General features: G+C 38.9%; 1 protein-coding gene across 1 annotated transcript in view; it reads right to left on the reverse strand.

Moving 5' to 3' along the window:
- Positions 1–17,480: 17,480 nt before the first annotated feature.
- Positions 17,481–20,714, reverse strand: part of LOC122789858 (formin-2-like) — a gene marked incomplete at its 5' end in the record, with an annotated part of 2,118,086 nt that continues 2,114,852 nt past the window's right edge. Inside the window, 1 exon segment of the mRNA XM_044057292.1 lies at positions 17,481–17,670. Coding sequence (XP_043913227.1) covers positions 17,481–17,670 — 190 coding nt within the window.

The raw sequence follows: 20,714 nt of genomic DNA on the forward strand, positions 1-20,714 counted from the left end.
GGAAACAAATTATAAGGGAAGTGACTTCATTAATGGACGTTGAACTCTGTGTCTCCTTCCGGAGGGGACGCAGTTTAAAAGATTTTTTAGTCCGGGGCAGATATAGAAGACCAATACAAAAAATAGGAAATGTTACTATTAAAAAGGGAATGTTTCCTTGTCGAAAATGTTCAGTATGCCAGTATATAACAAATGAGGCAGTAAAAATAGGAGATAGAAGTTTTAACACTATGGGAGCATATTCCTGTTTGAGTAGGGGTGTAATTTATTTGATTAAATGCTCATGTGGTAAGAATTATATAGGGGAAACCAAAAGAAGTTTAGCAGAAAGAGTAAAGGAACACATCAGGGATGTAAAAAATAAAAAAATGATGAGTCCAGTAGCAGAACATTTTCATTTGGTACATGGGGGGTTATTAAGGAAATGAAAGTTACAGTTTTAGAACAAGTAGAACACCAGTATGGTAATGAAAATTTATTAAAATATATTTTAAAGAAAAAAGAAGCTATTCTTATCACGAAATATGAAACTTTACAGCCTAGGGGGCTTAACAAAGAGTGCAATTGGCAGGGTTTTATATGTTGATTGTTTTATTAGTAATTATGAGCAGTTTTATTTAATTAAATTATTGGAATATGAAATGTTAAGAGAGTATATAATGTGGATGTATTAATGGGTAAAGATTTTTACTCTGTAAAGGCAACAGCCGAGGCGCTAGAGACGACACTATAAGGTTTTATCAATAAATTTATTCTGGTGGAAAGTAGAGCTGTTTTTCACTGGTCTTTCTTGTGGTTATAATAATTTATCTTTAATTTCTCTACAAACTGTCTAAAATTTCTGTAATTATTAAATAATTGTCATATAACTTGTATCGATTCCTAACCAATGTTTTTATATCATGTGTAATTTGTTATAATTATTTAAATTACAGATGTTTTGGTTTTATTTTTGAAGACTGTAAAATTATAGTTCTTAAAATTTTTTGTAATAATATGAAGCTATTCTCCCTGGACCTCCTCTGAAAATGGGCTTCTAGCCAATCAGACTATCCCGGTAATCAAATGTCAATAAACAGATAAAATAAATAAATATTATTTGATCATAGCTTACACATATCTATATATTTACTTATCTGTTTTAATTTAATATTTGTTTATATTTTATAAGATTATTTTTCTTTTTATAACATTTATGTTATCTTGTTTAGGGTTTGTTTATCTTCAGTGCAAATCATGACAGTAAAGATGTGATTCTTCAGAATACCAAGAAATAATATTTGCATGGTAGGATTTTAAGTTGGTATAAGAATAAAATGAACACCCGGGATAATCCGTTACTAGAAGTTCAGAAAAATCTAAATGCAATAAGTTTTAAAGTTAGTTTTAAACATGCTTATCAGAAAATTTAAGACTACACAACCTCAGCAACATAAGAAAAATTAAATTTAAGAGGCTACTCAATAATCTCATAAGAGTTATACTGGTGACCACAACATTTGGAAATTCTCTCACAAAAAAATAAAAAAAACAAATACATGGCATTAGAAATACATTAAAAGAACTGACACAGGTATAGCTTATTTAAATAATTTCAAATTTAAATTGAGAAAGTGCATCATTTGAATACAGGAGAGAGAAATCAGAAATATATAGAGTATTTTTACATCAGTATTTATAAATAATGTAAACAGAATAAAACCAGCAGGACCACCATAGCTAAAAGTGTCAAGTTTAATAAACGATAAGTGCTTTCACGTTCTAAAGTGAACGTTTCATCAGATCTAAAACCACAGTACAAACAGCAAGATTATATACATAAATAATCACATAACAGAGCCAATAAAACAGGGTACCAAACGGAAGCTCTCACTGGATAGGACATCAGGGATGAGGAAAGCACAGAAATGAATGAATTAGTTTTTAACTTATCTAACTATGTACTGAATTCTGAGGAACATTCAATTTTGAACTGGGGCTTGGCTTTTACATCCCATGAACACATCAAAATCCAAGCTCAGTGACGTAAAGAATACAGTTAGTTATCAGATACCGATACACAACTTTCCATTATTTTAGACATGAAAGAAGGAAAGTCAATAGTTCTGATGCTACTGAAAATCAAAGAGGAAATGACTTCATGAGCTGGGGTGATGAGAGCTCTTTTATTCCAGCTAGAGACATATTCCTCTCAGAACAGCTGATGAGTAGCGAGACTGACTGCATGATATTTCCCTCTGTACCCAGTTTTAAATATACAGATTGCAGACAAACATTGATTATTCACATCCCATAATGAATGTCATTTTTCCCCCAGAAAAAATGGATTTAAACTTCTTTCAGTAATGTCCAGACTCATAGGTTCATAGGTATTTACTAGGTTAACGACCAGAAGGGGCTTTTTAAGCCTAGCCACGCATCCTAAATCTCTGACAAGTTCTAGTACCCTTGATAAGTGTAAGCAGGGTCCTGGGAGATGAACCATTTACAGTTTGCCTGTGTCAGTTAGAGACATAGGTGCCAAACCAGGGATGAATTTCCTGTTCCCCATCTAATTGCCCAAGTTAAACTTGAACTGTGCTAGGAAGGAACTGTGCTTCACACGGATTGAAAGCCTGTTCCAGAGATGGGATAGTCTCTGGGATACATACCTGTCTCTCTAGCAGTTTCTATTTATATCATAGGCAAGGTTTTAAGTCTTTAGAATGGGTAATTCTGGTGCTGTTTGTTTTGTGGATATGCAGGAGATCCATCAGAGTGGGGTGTGACAATGCCCTGTATGCCAGGCATTGATTTCCCCTCAACAGCCTGTAGGAGCTAGAATACAGGGGATAGAGCCTTGAGACAGTCTCCATAGGACATTTTTTATGCCCTGTATTATTTTAGTGAGGAATTTCTGTGAACGTTTTAGTTGTTGGATATGCCTGGTTAGGTACATACCAAAGGGGCACTGTACTCAATTGACAGGTCTGATGAATGCCGAATATAGCAGAACAATGACCTCCTTGGACCTAGATGCCATACCTTTGTTTGTAAGTTACACAGAATAGAATGATGTCCTCCTTATTGTAGACATGTGATGGTCAAATACTAGATTAATGTCTGTGTGTGTCCCTAAGTCCCAGACTAATGGGTCGGCTCTAAGGGGTGTGTAGTTAATATGATAGTTACCAGGGATGGATGACTTCCTGAAGGATACTTCTTTTTCTTCTTTCAGCTTTTCCTGGTTAGGGTTCGCCACAGTGGATCATCTGTCCGCTCATGATTGGCAGTGGAGTTTTACAGTGTCGAATTGCCAGTCTGGCGCCCAACCTTCCTCAGAAGGCACACACATGCACACATTCACACCTAGGGCCAATTTAGAGTGTCCAGTCCACCTACTGCATGTCTTTGGGATGTGGGAGGAAACCGGAGCACCCGGAGGAAACTCACACGACCAAAGGGAGGACATGCAGACTCCGCACAGAAGGCACCCCAGCCGAGAATCGAACAGGAGAACCTCTTGCTGTGAGGCAGCAATGCTAACTGCTGCACCACCATGGTCACCCCACTTCCTGAAGGATACTATTATGCATTTATTGGCATTTACTTTCAGTCCATGGCTCTAACACCAATTGTTTGTTTGCATCAGCTCTTCCTGGAGAATATTTGTGTTAGTGTGTGATTAAATGATAGTTCTTAATTTGCAATCATCTGCAAATTTAGTCAGCCAGAGACCACTGACATTGGCCTTGACTTCTGAGAAGGAAATGTCAAAAATGAGCAGTCCAAGAACTGATCCCTGAGGGAGCCCACTTGTGACTGGCCTCTTTGTAGAGGTAGACTCCCCAATTCTAACTTCCTGGGTCCTGTCTGTGAGCGAGTTGTCTATCCACCGTGTAACATATGGGTTTGTACCTAACCTCTTGAATTTGTCAACAATGTCCAAGTGGGTATTGTGTCAAATGTCTTGGCCAGGTCTAGGTAGGCAGTGTGAACCATTTTGCTCTCATCCATTGCTTTGGTGACCTTCTCAAAGTCTTCCACCAGGTTGAGTAGGCATGACCTGCCCATGAAACCAAACTGGGTTGAGTGAAGTGTTTGGAGGTTTACTATATCATTATTGATCATTTCCATAATGATCCTTTCCATGCCTCTGCATATAAGACTAGTGGGACTTATGGGTTTGTAGTTTCCAGGGTCTGCAGATGGCCCACCTTTGTACAGAAGGATGACAGTTGCTGTTCTCCAGTCATGACGCATGAAGCCTGTTTGGAAGCTACAGTTAAATAGCAATGCCAGACGGCCTGATAGGTCATGTTTCATGTTATTTAGAAGGCATCCTAGGATACTGACTGGGTCCATTGATGCGGTGTTCTTGTCCTTAAACAGAGCATTATGGACCTGTTCCCTAGTGATATCCGTGGGAGTTATTTGTGACGGTATTTCCTGAGGGAATGTTGAGGGGAATAGAGGGGAAAATTTGGAGCTGAATTTATCGGCCAGTAGGTTTGCTATATCTTCTGGCTCAGTATAGGTGTCTCATTTACAATGAGCCCTGCAAACAACTGTGCATTGCCTTTGAGGTTGTGGACATAGCTAAAGAATGCCTTGTGGTTGTCCTTGGCCTGGAAGGTCATATTTACCTCAAATTTGGCTTTGGTAGACTTTATCAGTCCTCTGAGTTTTGTTTAGTTTGATGAGTGTTTTTATCCTGCTTGGTGCTCCATCCCCTATTTTTTTGCCACGATTTTCTTCCTTCTGTTATACATCCTACTGATTTTGTGATTCCACCAAGGTTGCTTGTTTTTTTTTAGTTAGTTCTGTACTTCTTCCTGGTGAGTACAGCTGCCTCTATGCAGCTATTAACATGCTTGTATAGGATTTCTGTTAACAGTTCTGCATAGGCAGCAGTGTTCTCAGGATTTATGGGGGCTTGATATTTTGGCAGGTTATCACTTAATAATAGGAAGTTAACCTTAGAGTAATTCTTGAGCATTCCAGGTTTAGCTGGGGTCCAGGTTTTATTTTTTACTTCAAATGAGACCATTTTGTGGACAGACCTTACGAGGGAAGAAATTACACCAGGGAGTGTGCAGCACTCTCGTATATTAGTGAAGATCAGATCCAGTATGGTGGCACCCCTGGTTGGTGTACTGACAGTATGGTCCAGGGAGTTTGTGTTTACAAATTCCAGGAATCTCTGTGCTTGTACATTTGTCATATAGGACTCACAGTTAATAGTGGGGAAATGTCTGGAATTCCATGTATTAGAACCCAGGACCATGTGTATAGCAACCCTATACTTACAACTGATGCCACAGGAACTCAGATACAAGAAACAAGGGTGATATCTGATGGACAAGATAAGTCGTCATGAACAGCACAAGATGGAACAGAAATGACAAAGAGCAGATTGAGTTAGTGTGTCACAGCAGATGGCCTGATGGGAGAGGTCATTGTGACCACTTTTTCCTGGAACAAGTGTTTAGTAATACCAGTACAGAAATATTTAGGGTTGTTACAGTTGTAGAACTATAAATTCTATAAAAAATGTATAAAGTTTAGGAAATCAGAAATATTGAAGTCATTGTTTGTTAATTACATTACACCCAAACTGGAGTATGGAATAACAATATACAATATGAAAACCTTATAAGAAAATGTTTATCTTCTATGCCCCAAAGGTACTGTTCTAAGAGACAAATACAGTTAGAAATATTAAAGATCAGGGGCATGGTCATCTGAATACAAGTGTGTCAGTCATAGTGTTTAAGTTCATCAACTACTGTTTTGCCAGAATGATTTAGTATTCCATGAGTAAGAACAGTGATAAAGCATTTGAATTTTATGCTGTTGTTGTACACATATAGGAAACTGGTCACTTCGGGTGTCTGGTATAGTAGCAATATGTGAGATGCTGGTGAGACAACTGGAAACTATCCAGTTAATAATACTCCCCCTGGCTCAGTGGCTGTGTCATTTCTAGGGATGAAATTAATATATTATGTCAGGCCATACAGTTGGACAGACAGATTACTGCATTCATTCACAACTAATCCCCAGCCTACATCTAGCGTAAGCTTAGCTTTGATATTTTACCCAGCCTGCAGAATGTGGCTTTAGCAGTTTCCTTAGGACAAATAGATGGAATATAAATGCAGGCAGGCACAAGTTATTTTGATGAGATAATTTTAATAGAGATGATGGTAGAATTCTTGTGTGTCAAGCCTGGAAGTGGACAATGGCAGAATGGACAAGATGTAGTACAACAACACTTGGTCCTTTATGAGCTCTGTATTTTCTAAACATGTTATAACCTAGAGGGGTGATTTCAGTAGCTGTAATCCGTAGTCAGCCAATCCTGAAGAAGAGGTATAGTAGTACAAATTCTATGTGAGATAGTGTAAACAGGCTTAATGATTACAGGTTCATAGTACTAGGCTAACTGCCCTTGTGCGCAATCTTAAGCCTAGCCAATTATCCCATATGAGAATCAAACCCTACACCTTGTGTTGTAAGGCAAACACCTTAGCCATTATGCCAACCTCCCACCCTTAAAAAAAAATCTGTGAATGCATTTACACCTGCTGCCACAGAGTCTGACAACTCTTACCAAAGTAACTGCTGCAGGTTAGTGAGTAGAATATCAGTTACAGAGCTTTATTATCTGGGCTATTATGTTTTGAAGGCCTGTTGACATTAAATCAGCTGAAGCTTTTATTAACATACTATAATATGTATATCAAAGGGTGTGACTTAAGTTCACATCTGTAAAATTTGAATAAATGTTTATATAATAATAAAAGAAAGGCCCAAGCAGGGAAACATTGCCAGTCTCTAGGTGACTATTGTTCAGCAAACTCTGATAAACTGTCCAGTAAACAAAGCTACAACATCAGAGTTTGGAAAGGCATACAACCATAGCATGTGAAGCTAATAGTTTTAGACTCTATGCTTACTAACTGTGTAGAAAGTAAGTCTGGGCAATGTACAGACATACAAAATGCAACATAATAAGAGGGAGGGTGGGAAGGAGTGGCAAACTACCCATGCTTTTACACTTAGGTACTGAAATTTGTTTCTGTCCTAGTGATCTACTTATCCCAGAGGTCCTATGCATGAACATATCTTAAAACACGATTTTCTCAATAAGTTCTAAAGTCCTTACATCTCGTAGAATCTAGGACTCTACTTAATCCAAAGTGCCATGTGGATTTACTGTAAAAAGTTCTAGCCTTCACAGGAATTTTGGTGTAAACAGTACAGGGGAGGGTGCAATGTGTATGAATGGAAAAGACAGCTTGCAGAGAACCACAAAAGTCCTTACACAATTATAGCTTTTGAGAGTATATAACTTCAGAATTTTAAATGAGGGGCCTTTTTGGTTGCACTTTGATGATTATTTAATTTATTTATTTTTTGGTTGCTGGACACCCTGGTTGTATTACAATGTATAAATTACATGCTACAATTCACCTAGAATGAAACAGTGTACGTTTTTCACAACATGGTGTTTTAGGTCATACAGTTTACAAAAATAAACATAGGGAAGTAACAAATGGGTGCAATCAAATAACCAAATACAGTGGAAAAGGGCTGTATTACAGCAGGTCAATAGCTATTTACCTGTGATCAAACTGATATGGTCATTCATTTTCATATACACACTACTTCAGTACAAATCCACACATTATATACACTTTACTGACTATATACACACCTTAGATGTCCAACCATAATCAACACTCCAAGGGTCCGCCTTTTTCCTGCTAGTCTCCCATGCACTCCCGCAGTGCCCTCCTCTATTTTCCCCTCATCTTAGCCCCACACCATTCATACAGATTATTTCTTTCTTGCTTTTTCACACTTTGTCTTACTTTTTACTACCCCCGTGCTTTTAACACTCTCTAACTGGCCAAGACTCTGTCGTAATTTATGCTTGGATGAAGTAACTGAATTAACATGGAGTCTACATCTTAGATGCTTTTTTTTTTTAACTAACTTTTAACTCAATGATGATACTAACTTTTGACCCGATGATGCCCTGAATAAAAAATCATAACTGAGGCAGGGGTGGCTCATGCTATTGGGCTCCAGGACTGCAGCCCCCACACCTGTAAAAATGAAAAAAAAAAAGAAAAGTAAAAAAGAAAAATAAAAGTGAAAACAAAAGCAAGTCCTGGAACGTCGCGCGCATGCGCACTCATGGCATTTCATGATATCCGGACTGCTGGTGAACCAGTCTGGACCATGCACACAGAATCTGGACCGTCTCACCAGCAGTCCAGACTAGGAACACAGCATTCAACAGCAGAGATCCCAGAAGTCTATGCAGTTACAACTGCATAAACTGGAAGGGGATTGGACTGCAATGTCTGCAGGCTGGGAAGCAGCTTGCTCTCACAGGAGGGGAAGGACTTGCTCTCTCTTGTGGGCTTTCACGACCGGATGGACAACAGCATGGAATGTATTTGCAGCAAATGTGGATTTTAAGTGAACTGACGAACTTTGCAGCAGGAATGGACAAACTGGGCTCAGGTAGTGTTTGTGTTTGCAGCAAACATGGATTTTAAGTGAATGGATGGATTTTGCAGCAGGATTATATTTTACAAAAAGCTGAGAGTTTGAAAAGAAGTTTAATGCTGCTTATGCTGAGTCTGCTTGTATTGTTAATAGCACAACAGGTAGTGTACTTGCTTTTGATGCAGAAGGCTGTGGGTTCTACTCCCACAGTATATAGATGCATTGCTGATATTGTATTGTGTTTTACTTTTAAAGGGGGTGGATTCTGTAGCCCTGAGAATGTCCTCTTTGGTGGAGATATCTAGTAATGATGAACCTGTTATCAGTTTGCCATCCATTCCCTATTGCAATATTACTAGCTTATCGTTTTTTTTAATGCAACTTAGGCAATTTATTCCTCAAGGGGAACAGGCACTATTTGTATATGAAACAATGAAATATAAAGTTGTTTGCTAGCAGCAATGTCTTCATTAGTTACAGATATCTTTAATGTGGAATTATTTAGATGGCTTTTACTTCTGCAGAGATTGTGCATATTTACTGATAATGGTGGATTGTAGAAGTTTGAGTAGACTTTTATGATAGAAATGTTCTGAACTGGGCAGTTTTGTCATTATTAGTGCATGCATTTTGTTTCATTGTTTAATGGAAAAATGTTCAAAACAACAAATTAAAAATGGCCTCTAACAGCTGTAATGTATTATATGAGGAATATAATTTAATACAATCAGGAAGATGTTATCAAAAAACACATGCATGTTTCTTGTGCAAGGGGCCTATGATTTGAAAATAGCCCAAAGTTAATCTTTATCTGCCACTGGCCAGATGTATTTTCTTTGAATGTGGGTTTCAATGCTGTTTCAATGAATGTGAGTTTCAATGTCAGAGAAATTTTAATGTTGAGTCTATTTTCATTGTGAGACGGCATTGCTTTGCTTAGCAGAAGTCTATTAGTGTTTGTGCTGTAAAATAAAACTTTTAACTGAAATCCAAATCATCGTAGAAGTAAATCAGTATGCACATTACAGTGTTTACGGTAAATGGGTTGAAATAGCCAAGTAATGGGACTTTGGAATAGCTGCAGGGTGGAGGCCCCATTCGACCATGATTTTGTGAGGGGGGCAGCAAACTCAGACAGCCCTGGCTGAACCTATACCTCTTAACTGTCCAGATTTTTGCAGAATGAATAGATTTTTGCTTCTTATTTTTGATTTGTTCCTCATAAAATTTGTGTTTTTTCTGGAAAATCATTTAGGAATAAAGTCACTAAATAATGACAGACATTGAGTTTCAGACTTCATACTCTTCAGAAAATGCACGCTAAGGCAAGACCTGTTGTTCTGTCAACTGACTAAGTTTATACAAGAGCAATTTTTAGTACTGTTTGTATGTTCCCCCAATATATTTGGCCTTGTCCAGATTTTCTGCATTAAGAGGATGAGAGGTACGCGCAAATAAATCACTTTATAGAATTAGGTATATCTGGACCTCTCAACTGTCCCTGATTTTGGCTCAAAATGTTGCTCTCCCCCTAATAATCCCTCTGCAAAATGACAAATTTGGAAGAAAACGTGGAGGGTTTACAATTAATAAATAACTGTAATAATCAGAGTTATAGATTAATTTTAATTTCAGAAATGCATGTAGATTCTCTTATTTTGTCAGATGCCCAAGTTAACAGTACTAATATTAAAAAAGGGTCCCTTCTTTGACAGGTTCCCAACTGTATTGTGTGACTATTTTATATTTTTGGATCACATTTATGGTCCATTTTTTTCATAAAATTGTGGTTTTCTGGCAAATTAGTGGCAGATCATTAAAGACTGAAGTTAGAAAATAATGACAGACATTTGAGTTTCAGATTTCATACCCTTCAGAAAATTCATACGAATGCAAGACCTACTATTCTATTATCTTTCTAAGTTTATAAGAGCAATATTTACAATGTTTCCTTATTTTTGGGCCTTTGTCCTACTTCTGTTTATGGCTTTGTCCAGATTTCTTGCTCTGAAGCTGACAGGTATGACAAATATGTCAGGGCCATCACTGTCAGCCAGAGACATTTCAAATTGTGACATACTTGTTGCACCCCACTCCCCCACGTAGTGACTCTGGAAGTGTCCAAGCAAGGCGAGGAGCAGTTATGCAGTGTAAGTGTGCACATTTTCTCCCCATCCAAGGTAGACACAAGTACTACAGTGGCTTTTCATCTGTCCTTGATTTTGCAGAATGTTCTGGTTTTCTGTCATATTTTATACTGTTGATTTATGCTTCTTATTCAGAAAAAAAACATGTCATTGCAGTGCCTGTTGCTCTGTGTTTAAGTAGCAATGCTTTAATGACCATCAGATAAGCTTGTCTGAGACTGTCAGATGCAAGTAGGTTTTTTAATAAGCATACTGTTAAAGAATTACCAACATTGAAAGCCTTTTTGTTGTTGCCATGCAGAGAATATTTACATAACTAGATAGCGTATAAGCCTTAGGTATTGAAATGCATATGACAGTATTTGTAATAAAGGACAGGATTAGAGTATTTTCAGAAGCTCATAACATTTGTTGGAAACTTACAGTCATCTTTGCAGGCTTTACCCATAAACTAAACCGAATGCCAATCTATCACGTGTGGTCCATAACCGGTGCAGGAATCCTTTAAGCAATTTATCGTGAGCTTGATTCTTGTTTACTGTTCATTTTTTACTTTGATCATGTTTTCCCCACAAAACAAGTAGATAGTGTTGTCAGGCAGCAGGTCTTTTTTGGATAAGAAACATTTTACAAGTGGGGTATTGCTACTTTCAGCATGTTACTTTGTACTTTTATAAAGCTGAATATAAATTATAATTAGAACTGCAGTGCAAGGAGAAGTGGTTTGAGTTGAGTGCTGCTTGTTTTTATGCCTCATTTTGACTGGTATTCCAGTAATGTATTTAAAAAGTAATTTATTTTTTCATGCCTCGCAACCTTTTTGTTTCCATCTTGATATTAAGCAAGCTGTCATATAGCCAATGTACCGAAATATTTTTTTTTCTTCTACAATTCATTTTGTCTTGATTGGACTCTCATAATGACAGTTTGGCAGTGGCACCCAGGGCAGCGTATTTAATTAATGTCCCAGTTTTTGCGGTTTTTAGCATAGCTCCACCCATGTCTAGTTGGCCACACCGCTTCCTGTTGGCCCCACTCATTCAGCTGTCTCCCTGCTGCCCTCCTTTGATTTGAAGTCACCAGCCACCACTGGACTAAGGAATTATACTCAGTCTTTCTGGGAACAGTGTCTGCCTTTCTACCCCACCAAAAGATAGTTATCTTCTGTGTATCACCCTGGTGTTAGACTAGGATGAAAAGTAAAAGAACAAATGGCCAGAGGCATATAAGGCTGAGGGTTTGGGAGAAGAAACTCAAGCATATGTATAGAATCTATAAAGAGAAATGGACTTCACACAGAAGGAATGAACAGCCAAACACTTGACAGGAGACTCAAGTACTGCTAAATGGCAACACTACTCTCTGCAACACCCTGCCAATGATCAGTTGCTATCACACACATTCTGCCCATGCTACCACAGACAGCTATGTACCAAGTGCATTGCTGATGACTGAGTGTTACTGAAAGAAAAAAAATAAACACACTACTTCTGCAAAGCCAGTATAATAAATGCTTATTTTAAACAAATGACAACACTGTCAGTAATTTTTATCCACAGACAATCCCTGTATCCTACAATTAAAGCCAGCTTTATCGAATGAATATACCTCGGGTATCAGACTGTAATAAAATAAATATAACAATTAGACAAAGTAATTTATTTTAATCCCTGCTCCACGTACACAGATGTGGCCATCAATTATTTCAATGTTGATCCCTTCAGTAGTTTAACAATGTACGTACAAGTAGTAAATAACACCATTTCCTCATCAATCCCTTCAGTAGTGTAAACATGCAAGCATAAGTACTTCACTGACACCAAAATTAATAATTTCCCAACAATCCCTTCAGTAGTTGGGCCAGGTATGTACAAGCACCAAAATTATACATTTCCCCAATGACTTCTTCAGTAGTTTGCCCATCTATGCAAAAGCATTCAATAATACCAAAATGAAACATTTCCTTCAACAATCCTTTCAGTAATTCAGCCATATATACACAAGTACTCACATATACATGCATACACACATACACAAAAATACACTTTAAATACTTGCCATCTTCCCACATCCTGACAGTAGCAGTGTAGCACACAGGTTGCCTGAAAAAATACTTTACAAAAATAAGTATAACTTTTCCCATATGCTTGTGCTTCCTCTTTGTCATTAATTATTTCCTTCTTGGCTCAGATTGTCTCAGTTACCTGAGGCAGCCTGAGCCAATAAGAAGGGCTCCTTACTGCATCATGCAGCAGCCCAATGAGTTGCTTATTGAGTGATGCTTCTGTCACTGCCGAATGCTAACAATCAAACCTGACTGGTGATCGGGAGGAAGACTAATGTTGGGTTGCTTTCAAAACAGCCTGGCAATTGTAATAAGCTGATTTTTTTTTGCTTTGTTTCGTCTCTCTTTGAAATTCTCTCCATGTGCAGAGTACCGAGTACCCAGGACACAACAGAAAGTTAACTATTACTACTCATTCAAAAATAATAGAGGACTTTCTGAGTTAGCACGTTTCTGTTTTTTTACCTTTTTTATTAGCTGCCCTAGTTACGAATATATACATCATCAGTCAAGTTAAAAGACTAGCCCAGCTATGTGGTTTATAATACATTTTTTACAAATATCTTTAATCAGTATTACACAGATGTGTGCACTTTCTTGCATTAAATGATATTAGGTCAGATGAGTTACCAAATTATAATTCATTTACAACACTAGAAAATCCAGCATTCTAGTACTGTGTCAAATTCTCTACAGCAGATAGCTCATACAGTAAAATTCAAATTGCTAACTTAAGACTTTTTTCAAAAGAGTTAGTGAATGCAATATAATACTTTTGATTTCTGTAAGCTACATGTGTACAGATTACATTTCTTTAGTGTTATACAGAGGTACTCAATAATCGTGGTCATCATAACTGAAGAAATTTAACAAATATGTCTGTTGCCTCTGTTACTATGTAAGTTAAACAAAGAGCACTCCTATGGTTTCAAATACCATCCTTAACATTTAACAATCAGTACTAACACAGAAGTGATTTTGTTCAATGTACAACTGCCTGGCAGACGGTTCAAGTTAGTTCTACTACTACACATTAAGAAAAGCCCAAGCAGGAAAGCCGTATCAGTCTCTAGGTTACTATTGTTCAGCAAAATTTGACAAACTGCATAGTACACAAAGAAACCGTAGCATGTGATGCCAATAGTTTAATGTTTCAAGTTTACTGTAAAAATCAACCATTTAAAAAAGACAAACTGCAAAGAATTTTTCTGCATTTTATGGGCTCTTAGTTTACACCGGTTCCAGTCTGAGTGGATAAGCATTAATCATGAGGGGGGTTGTAGTTCAAATATGGTTCCACTTGTTTTTAGGCACTTAGATAATGAGTGGACAATTTGTGTGTGACCTGTGTAGCACCAATGCCAAAACAATGTGCTATAGAGGAGCCTATACGTTTACTTCCATGCTTGTTGTGTTTAGCATATGCAGTGTAAATAAGTTTAGTAAAATTACAGATTGTAAATTTATTTGATTGTTTTATTTATTTTTGTATATGGCATGCACCAGCTGATGATAATTTGTTCAAGTACAGAAAGCAGTTCAACAGCAGCCATCTATTTTTTACTTTGCTAAAGCATGATACCCAGGTATCTATACAACAAGCTTTACATTATTTGTTTTACTTGCATCACACACAAAAAAAGGACTGACCTTGATGTGAATCTCTTCTGGAGCTGGATGTAGATTGAGACAGCTTCACCTTGTTTCCCTTCCTGTGCAGTAGTTAGTCTAAAAGGTGTCACAGCACAATCTCAGTCTACAGGCACCCTACATCTCTCATCAGAGCAAAACTGTGTGGCAGAGAAGCTGAGCAGGGCAAAGGCAGACCCTCATGAATGGAAACTAGATCAGGTGGTCTTCCAAGATTTGATCCATCTTTGGTGAGTTCTTCAAGTTGACCTCTTTGCATCCTCTCTGAACAATCAGCTGGTAAATTTCTGCTCCAGGACTCCATACAAGAAGGTTTGGAAGACAGATGCTTGGACATGAATTTTCAAATATGCTTTTCTAACCTTTCCACTGATATCCATGGTACTTTCGAAGCTTCAGAAAGAATGGCCAAAGTCATTTTGGTGACTCCCTTTTGGCCCAGGCAACAGTGGTTCTCCTTTCTTTTGGAACTGGCCTGGGTTAATTACCATGAGTTTCCTAACAGAATGGATCTACCTACACAATAACAGGACTGTTTGATATACCCCAATCCCAATAAACTTCAAATGATTGCTAGATGACAGGGTCTTAATTCCCTTCAGGGGCCTGTTTCCTGTTGATGTGCAGTAGGTACTTATGGAGGCAAGAAAGCCTACTAATACAAATTCATATATTAGTAAATTAAAAAAAGTTTTCTTGTTGTTGCCACCAATATAACCAATGTTAATTCAGGGCTAGTGTTTGGTTTTAAAATATTTGTGTGAATTACTGTCCTTTAGCCAATCTTTCTTCTCCAACAAGGTTCATTCATCATCCATTTCAGAAGGTCCACACTGAATCCTCCCCTTTCAATGCATTCTTATGTCAAAATGTTTTATTAAAGGGTTTTGCATAACAGAGCTCAAAAAATGGTGGTTCCCCCTTGGGATCTTAATTTTGTGTTAGAGAATCTAATATTTGCTCCATTTGAACCAGCTCATCTGACTTAAATGAGGTTCTTAACGCTGAAAACTGTTCTACAGGTTCTAGATCTGAATTCAACAGTGGATGACAAAAAAATGTTCCTGACTAAACTCCTTAATAAATACCACAACATTCTAGCCTCTGAAAGTGGTAAAGGCTACAACAGCACATTCCTTTAAATTTTGTTTTTTGAAGTTACCCTTACAGAACCACAAACATTTATCATAGTTTACCTGTCTGCCTATCCAATGAGACCCTTCTATTTAAAAGTTTATCCCTTTAATAATGTCTGGACAGCTCTCAGAGAAAAGTATGCCAACATTAAACAATGTCTACAGTTATCAGTGCTAGACTCAATTTCTAGGAAATGAGCTATGCAGCTCAACAATTCGGTTACTCTGCAGTAATGCACCACTCTGATGCAACATGTGTACAGCATACTGCAGGTCATTGCTCATCCCAGTAACAGTTAACGTATAATCTAGTCAGCAGTTTGAGTTTTGCCAAGGAAGAGCAGACATGCCTTCTGTGGAAATATCATTAAAGATGAAATTTGTCAGAGTGGATATAAAAATAAGCAGGTATTACAATTAGATTAGCCTGTAACTAGGTAAAATAGTCAATTGCAAGATGGATTATTACACAAAAAAAAATAGAATGAGGCATTATAACTGCATTTGCCATAACCTACATCATGTATACTATTACTGAGTGAAAACCAATCCATAAACAAACTACCAGTTTTTAAAAAAGCAGATTATTTTGTCAATGTTATTAAATCCTAAAGTAAAACAGATACACATTTATAAAAATGCCAGAAAGTAGTACAGATGCACAGACATATCGAAATATTTTAGGAACATAAGAACAATCCTAGGCAAGTGATACTGAGGCCCATAAAATGCCTAGCCATATGCAACTTTAAGGAGACACTCAAAAGTTCATACCTTCCCTTTCAAGCGTTTAATACTGCTCACCTCCCAAACTGACCAGGGCTATACATAACAATCCTGGCATAAATTTGTCACTATCCATCCAGTCATCAAGACAAATCTTAAATGTAGTCGAAGCAGTACTTTGTTTGACCTGTAGCAGTAACTTATTCCACAGGCTGAGAATACACTGAGTTAAGAACCTATGTATACAGTGAGCCTTGTTTATTTGTTGGCATAGAGTTAAGCCCCTACTGATGGTGTTTATAGAGACACTAGTTCTGCAAGTAAAAGAAGGTCAAATATGACTGGGTCTTTCATGGCTCAAAAAGCAAGGCAAAGGTCACCTCAGAACAGCCTTTAGGTTACTGAGTATAACAAGAATTGTGCTAATCTTTTGGAATGGTTGAAACATTTAAGGCCTTTGACTTTCTTGCTAAGCTGTCTATGGAGCTGTTCTAGTTGAGCAATATGCTTTGATCTATGCATACCAAAGGGGGCACGGTATTCAATGAAAAGTCTAATAATGGAAGGTTAGTAGCATGATTTCTTTGTAGCTTGAATATAGTCCCTTAGAATTTACATGGGACAGAGAGGACTTCTTGACTATGGCAGAAACATGATGATTGAATGAAAGAGGATTGTCCACATAAGTACCCAAGTCTGTTACGACTGTATCTGGCTGAAGAGAAGTGAACAGTTTTTTTACCATATGCTACTACCCTGCACTGTTTTGCATTTAATTTGAGATAATTTTCACTTTTATAGGGTATGTGCATATTCCAGCTCTTTCTGGAGCTCTTTAGCATCAGTGGATGAAGAGATAACAGTGCCCAGTCTGCTAACTTGGTCACCCACACTCTTGGATTACGGGACTGGATTTCTGCAAAATAAATGCAAAGCAGGACAGGTCCCAGCACTGATCCCTGCTGCATCACACTAATTGCAATTGTACCTTCATAGAGGGTACTAACATGTTTCCCAACCTGGGATCTGTCAGATAGCCAAACTGCAATCCAGCGGCTAACACAAGGATTTACATTGCATTTATTTGTTTAACAAGACCACCTTTTTACTAGAGAAAGACATTTTGTGAGAGTTCAGATGCTTATTTTATTCAATCACAGTAATTTGAAAGCTATATGATGATGCAGTTAACACTGTCAAGATACTGGAAACTCATCAGGGCAATGGATCCAAATGGGAATAATCCTTGAATTAACAGGAAAATAACAGTATTAATACAACTTTCTCTTACCTTTCCTTAAGAATTAATTTGTTCTCTTTCTGCCAACAGTCTTTAAAATCTGAACAAAATTCATGCCAGATACTGAAGAATGTGTTGGGCGAAATCTCCTTTTCTGCGTTTTTTGGCTTCACTAAAAAGAAAGATGCAGTTTCTAGGAAGCTGGCAAAAAAAAAAAAAAAACCACAAATGCAATTTAGTATGGAATACACCCAATATTCAGTGACACATATCCCAAGCTTTCATCCACATCATTAGCGTTTTAAACATTAAATACCATTCAGCAACTCAACATATACATCTAACTAGATATATGTTGCAACAGTGATGAATAACGAATTTCAAAAGCATCATTCTACCCTGAAGACTGCTATAATGAAAGCAGTTTTATGACTGCTGCTATAGTGTGCACATTAACTTCACACCACAATTTGTATTCATAAATTTAAATGTAAGATATGCTGTGTTCAAGTGCTATAAATGTTGTTGGCTCCTTATTCCGAGGTCCTTAAAAAAAGAAGTTATGTGCTCACCATAACGTTCCATCTGAGTAAGTACTTCATTTGTCTGCAACCTGTGGGTCTCGGATCCGAGCCGGCAGCTTTCCAAGCTCCAAGATCCGAGCTCCTAGCTCCTTCCCCTACCCATAATCCCCTGCTACCAACCATATTACCTCAGATCGTTATTTTTGCCTCACCAACCTGGTAACACAAAAATCAACTCTAAAGGTGATCAGAAAAATCCCGAAAGGTTCGGGGGATGGCAGGGGGGGTCAGTTGCAGACAAATAAAGTACCTACTCAGATGGAACGTTATGGTGAGTACATAACTTCTTTATCTGAAGTAGTTACTTCATTTGCTCTGCAACCTGTGGGACAGAGTCCCCAGCTACCTTATAAGAACCTGGGTGGTCCTTACGGAAGGATATTCCGAAGCACCGTGGAGCCAAAAGAAGCCCTACTCCTCGAAATCACATCTAGTTTGTAATGAGAAATGAACGTATGAGAACAGGACCAAGTAGCTGCTGAACATATGTCATCCACTGGAACCCTAGACCAAAAGGCTGTTGAAGTGGCTACAGATCTTGTAGAATGAGCACGGATACCAACCAGGGCTGGCTTGCCAGACGATATGTACCCCTGAATAATACACTGACAGATCCAATTTGCTACAGTCACTTTGGAAATGGCTTTGCCCATGGCTGATTTTGCATAAGAGACAAACAACTGGTCTGACTTTCGAAACTCTCTAGTCCTATGCAAGTAGAAACGCAGCTGTCTGTGCACATCCAATTTGTGCAACGTGCATTCTCCCGTGTTCTGAAATTTTGGAAAAAACACTGGTAGATTTATTGATTGATTTATATTTGCTTCTGAAGCAACCTTAGGCAAGAAAGACGGGTTAGTCCTGAGGGACACTCTATCTTTGTGAAAGATAAGGTAAGGAGGTTTCATTGGCCGAAGTAATAGCCACTAAGAAGGATGTTTTCCATGACAAGAACCTTCAATGGAACCGAGGCCGCAGGTTCGAAAGGTGGACTCGTCAAGGCTTGCAAGACTAGAGTGAGATCCCATGGGGGAACCACAGACTTTACAGGTGGATTTAAAAGAAAGATGCCTCGTAAGAAGGTTTTGCACAACTTTGTAGATGCTAAGGAACCTATGCCGTCACCCACATGAAAATGGGAGATGGCCGCCAATTGCACCTTAACCGTAGAAGCACTTGCTCCCTGCCGAAAAATCAATGAGAGGAAGTCCAGAATGGAAAGAATAGGGACAGTAAATGGGTCCAAGCCCTTGTCTTTGGCCCAAATGGAAAAACGTTTCCATTTACTGTTGTAAAGTTTTCTGGTAGACGGCTTATGAGCCGCAACCAGAATGGCCTTAATGGGAGATGAGATACCGGGAGTCCTAGCCATTATTGGAACTGGATCAGCCAAGCTGCAAGCTTGAGGTTGACCAGGTTCGGGGTTGGGCAACCCGCGGGATGCGAGATCAGGTCTGGACTGTGATCCAGAATCCATGGAGGAGCCACACTGTGAGACCGCAGAAAAGGGAACCAGATTTGTCGAGGCCAGAATAACTCTGATCCCTGTTTGTTTATATACAAGACTACTGACATGTTGTCTGTCTGGATCACAATAGTCCCCAGGGGAAGAAGGTCATGGAGAGCTTGCAACGCCAAAAGCACCGCCCTCATCTCTAGGACATTGATATGCAATGCGGTCTCTAGGGAAGTCCACGTGCCTTGAATGGATCTGCCTGAACTATGCCCCCCCCCCCACCCGAGGCAAGAAGTGTCCGTGGTCAATGTGGCTTCGACCGGGGGAATCACAAAAGGCCTCCCTTCTCTGAGTTCCTGCGCATGTAACCACCAAAGAAGGGAGTCCCTGCAAACTCTGCTCAGCGGTATCGGCATGTTCAATGGGTGGAACGAGAGGGACCATTGGACTTGAAGGGTCCATTGTAGTATTCGCATTCGCAGACGGGCATGGAGGGAGAGACCGATCGCTGCTGACATAGACCCCAGTGCCCTCAGGACTAACTCCGCTGGAGAGGTAGGATTCCGAAGAAGGGCTAACACCTGATAGGACAAGCTGTTCAGTCTGACTGATGTTAGAGTAGCTCGGGAGATTCGAGTATCCAACCTGGCCCCTATGAATTCCAGGGCTTGAGTGGGGCACAGGCAGGACTTCTGCCGGTTCACTGAAATGCCTAGGTTGTGGGCTAGAGTCAGTGCGTAATCTCTTGCCACAGAGAGCTGATGCCTGTTGGTCACAGTAAGGAGCCAGTCGTCTAGGTACAGGAAGACCTGAATGCCCTGAAGTCTCAGGTGGGCTGCAACCACTGCCATGACCTTGGTGAACACTCTGGGGGCTGAGGTGAGGCCGAATGGAAGAACCCTGAATTGATAATGACTGGCTCCAAGCCGGAAGCGGAGAAACCTCCTGGATCGTCTGTCCATCAAGATGTGGTAGTACGCATCCTTGAGGTCTATGGAGCACATCCAGTCGTTCTCCCGCAGAAGGGGGAGAATAGATTGAAGAGTGACCATCTGGAACTTTTCCTTGGGTATGAACAGATTCAGAGCAGAAAGGTCTAAGATGGGTCTGAGGTCCCCGGTTTTCTTTGGCACCAAAAAGAACCTTGAGCAATAACCCAATCTGGACTGATCTGGGGGGACTGGCTGGATGGCTCCTTTTCTTAG

This window comes from Protopterus annectens, chromosome 15.part0 (assembly GCF_019279795.1).
Source record: "Protopterus annectens isolate FY-2018-M chromosome 15.part0, PAN1.0, whole genome shotgun sequence".
Taxonomy (NCBI): domain Eukaryota; kingdom Metazoa; phylum Chordata; order Ceratodontiformes; family Protopteridae; genus Protopterus; species Protopterus annectens.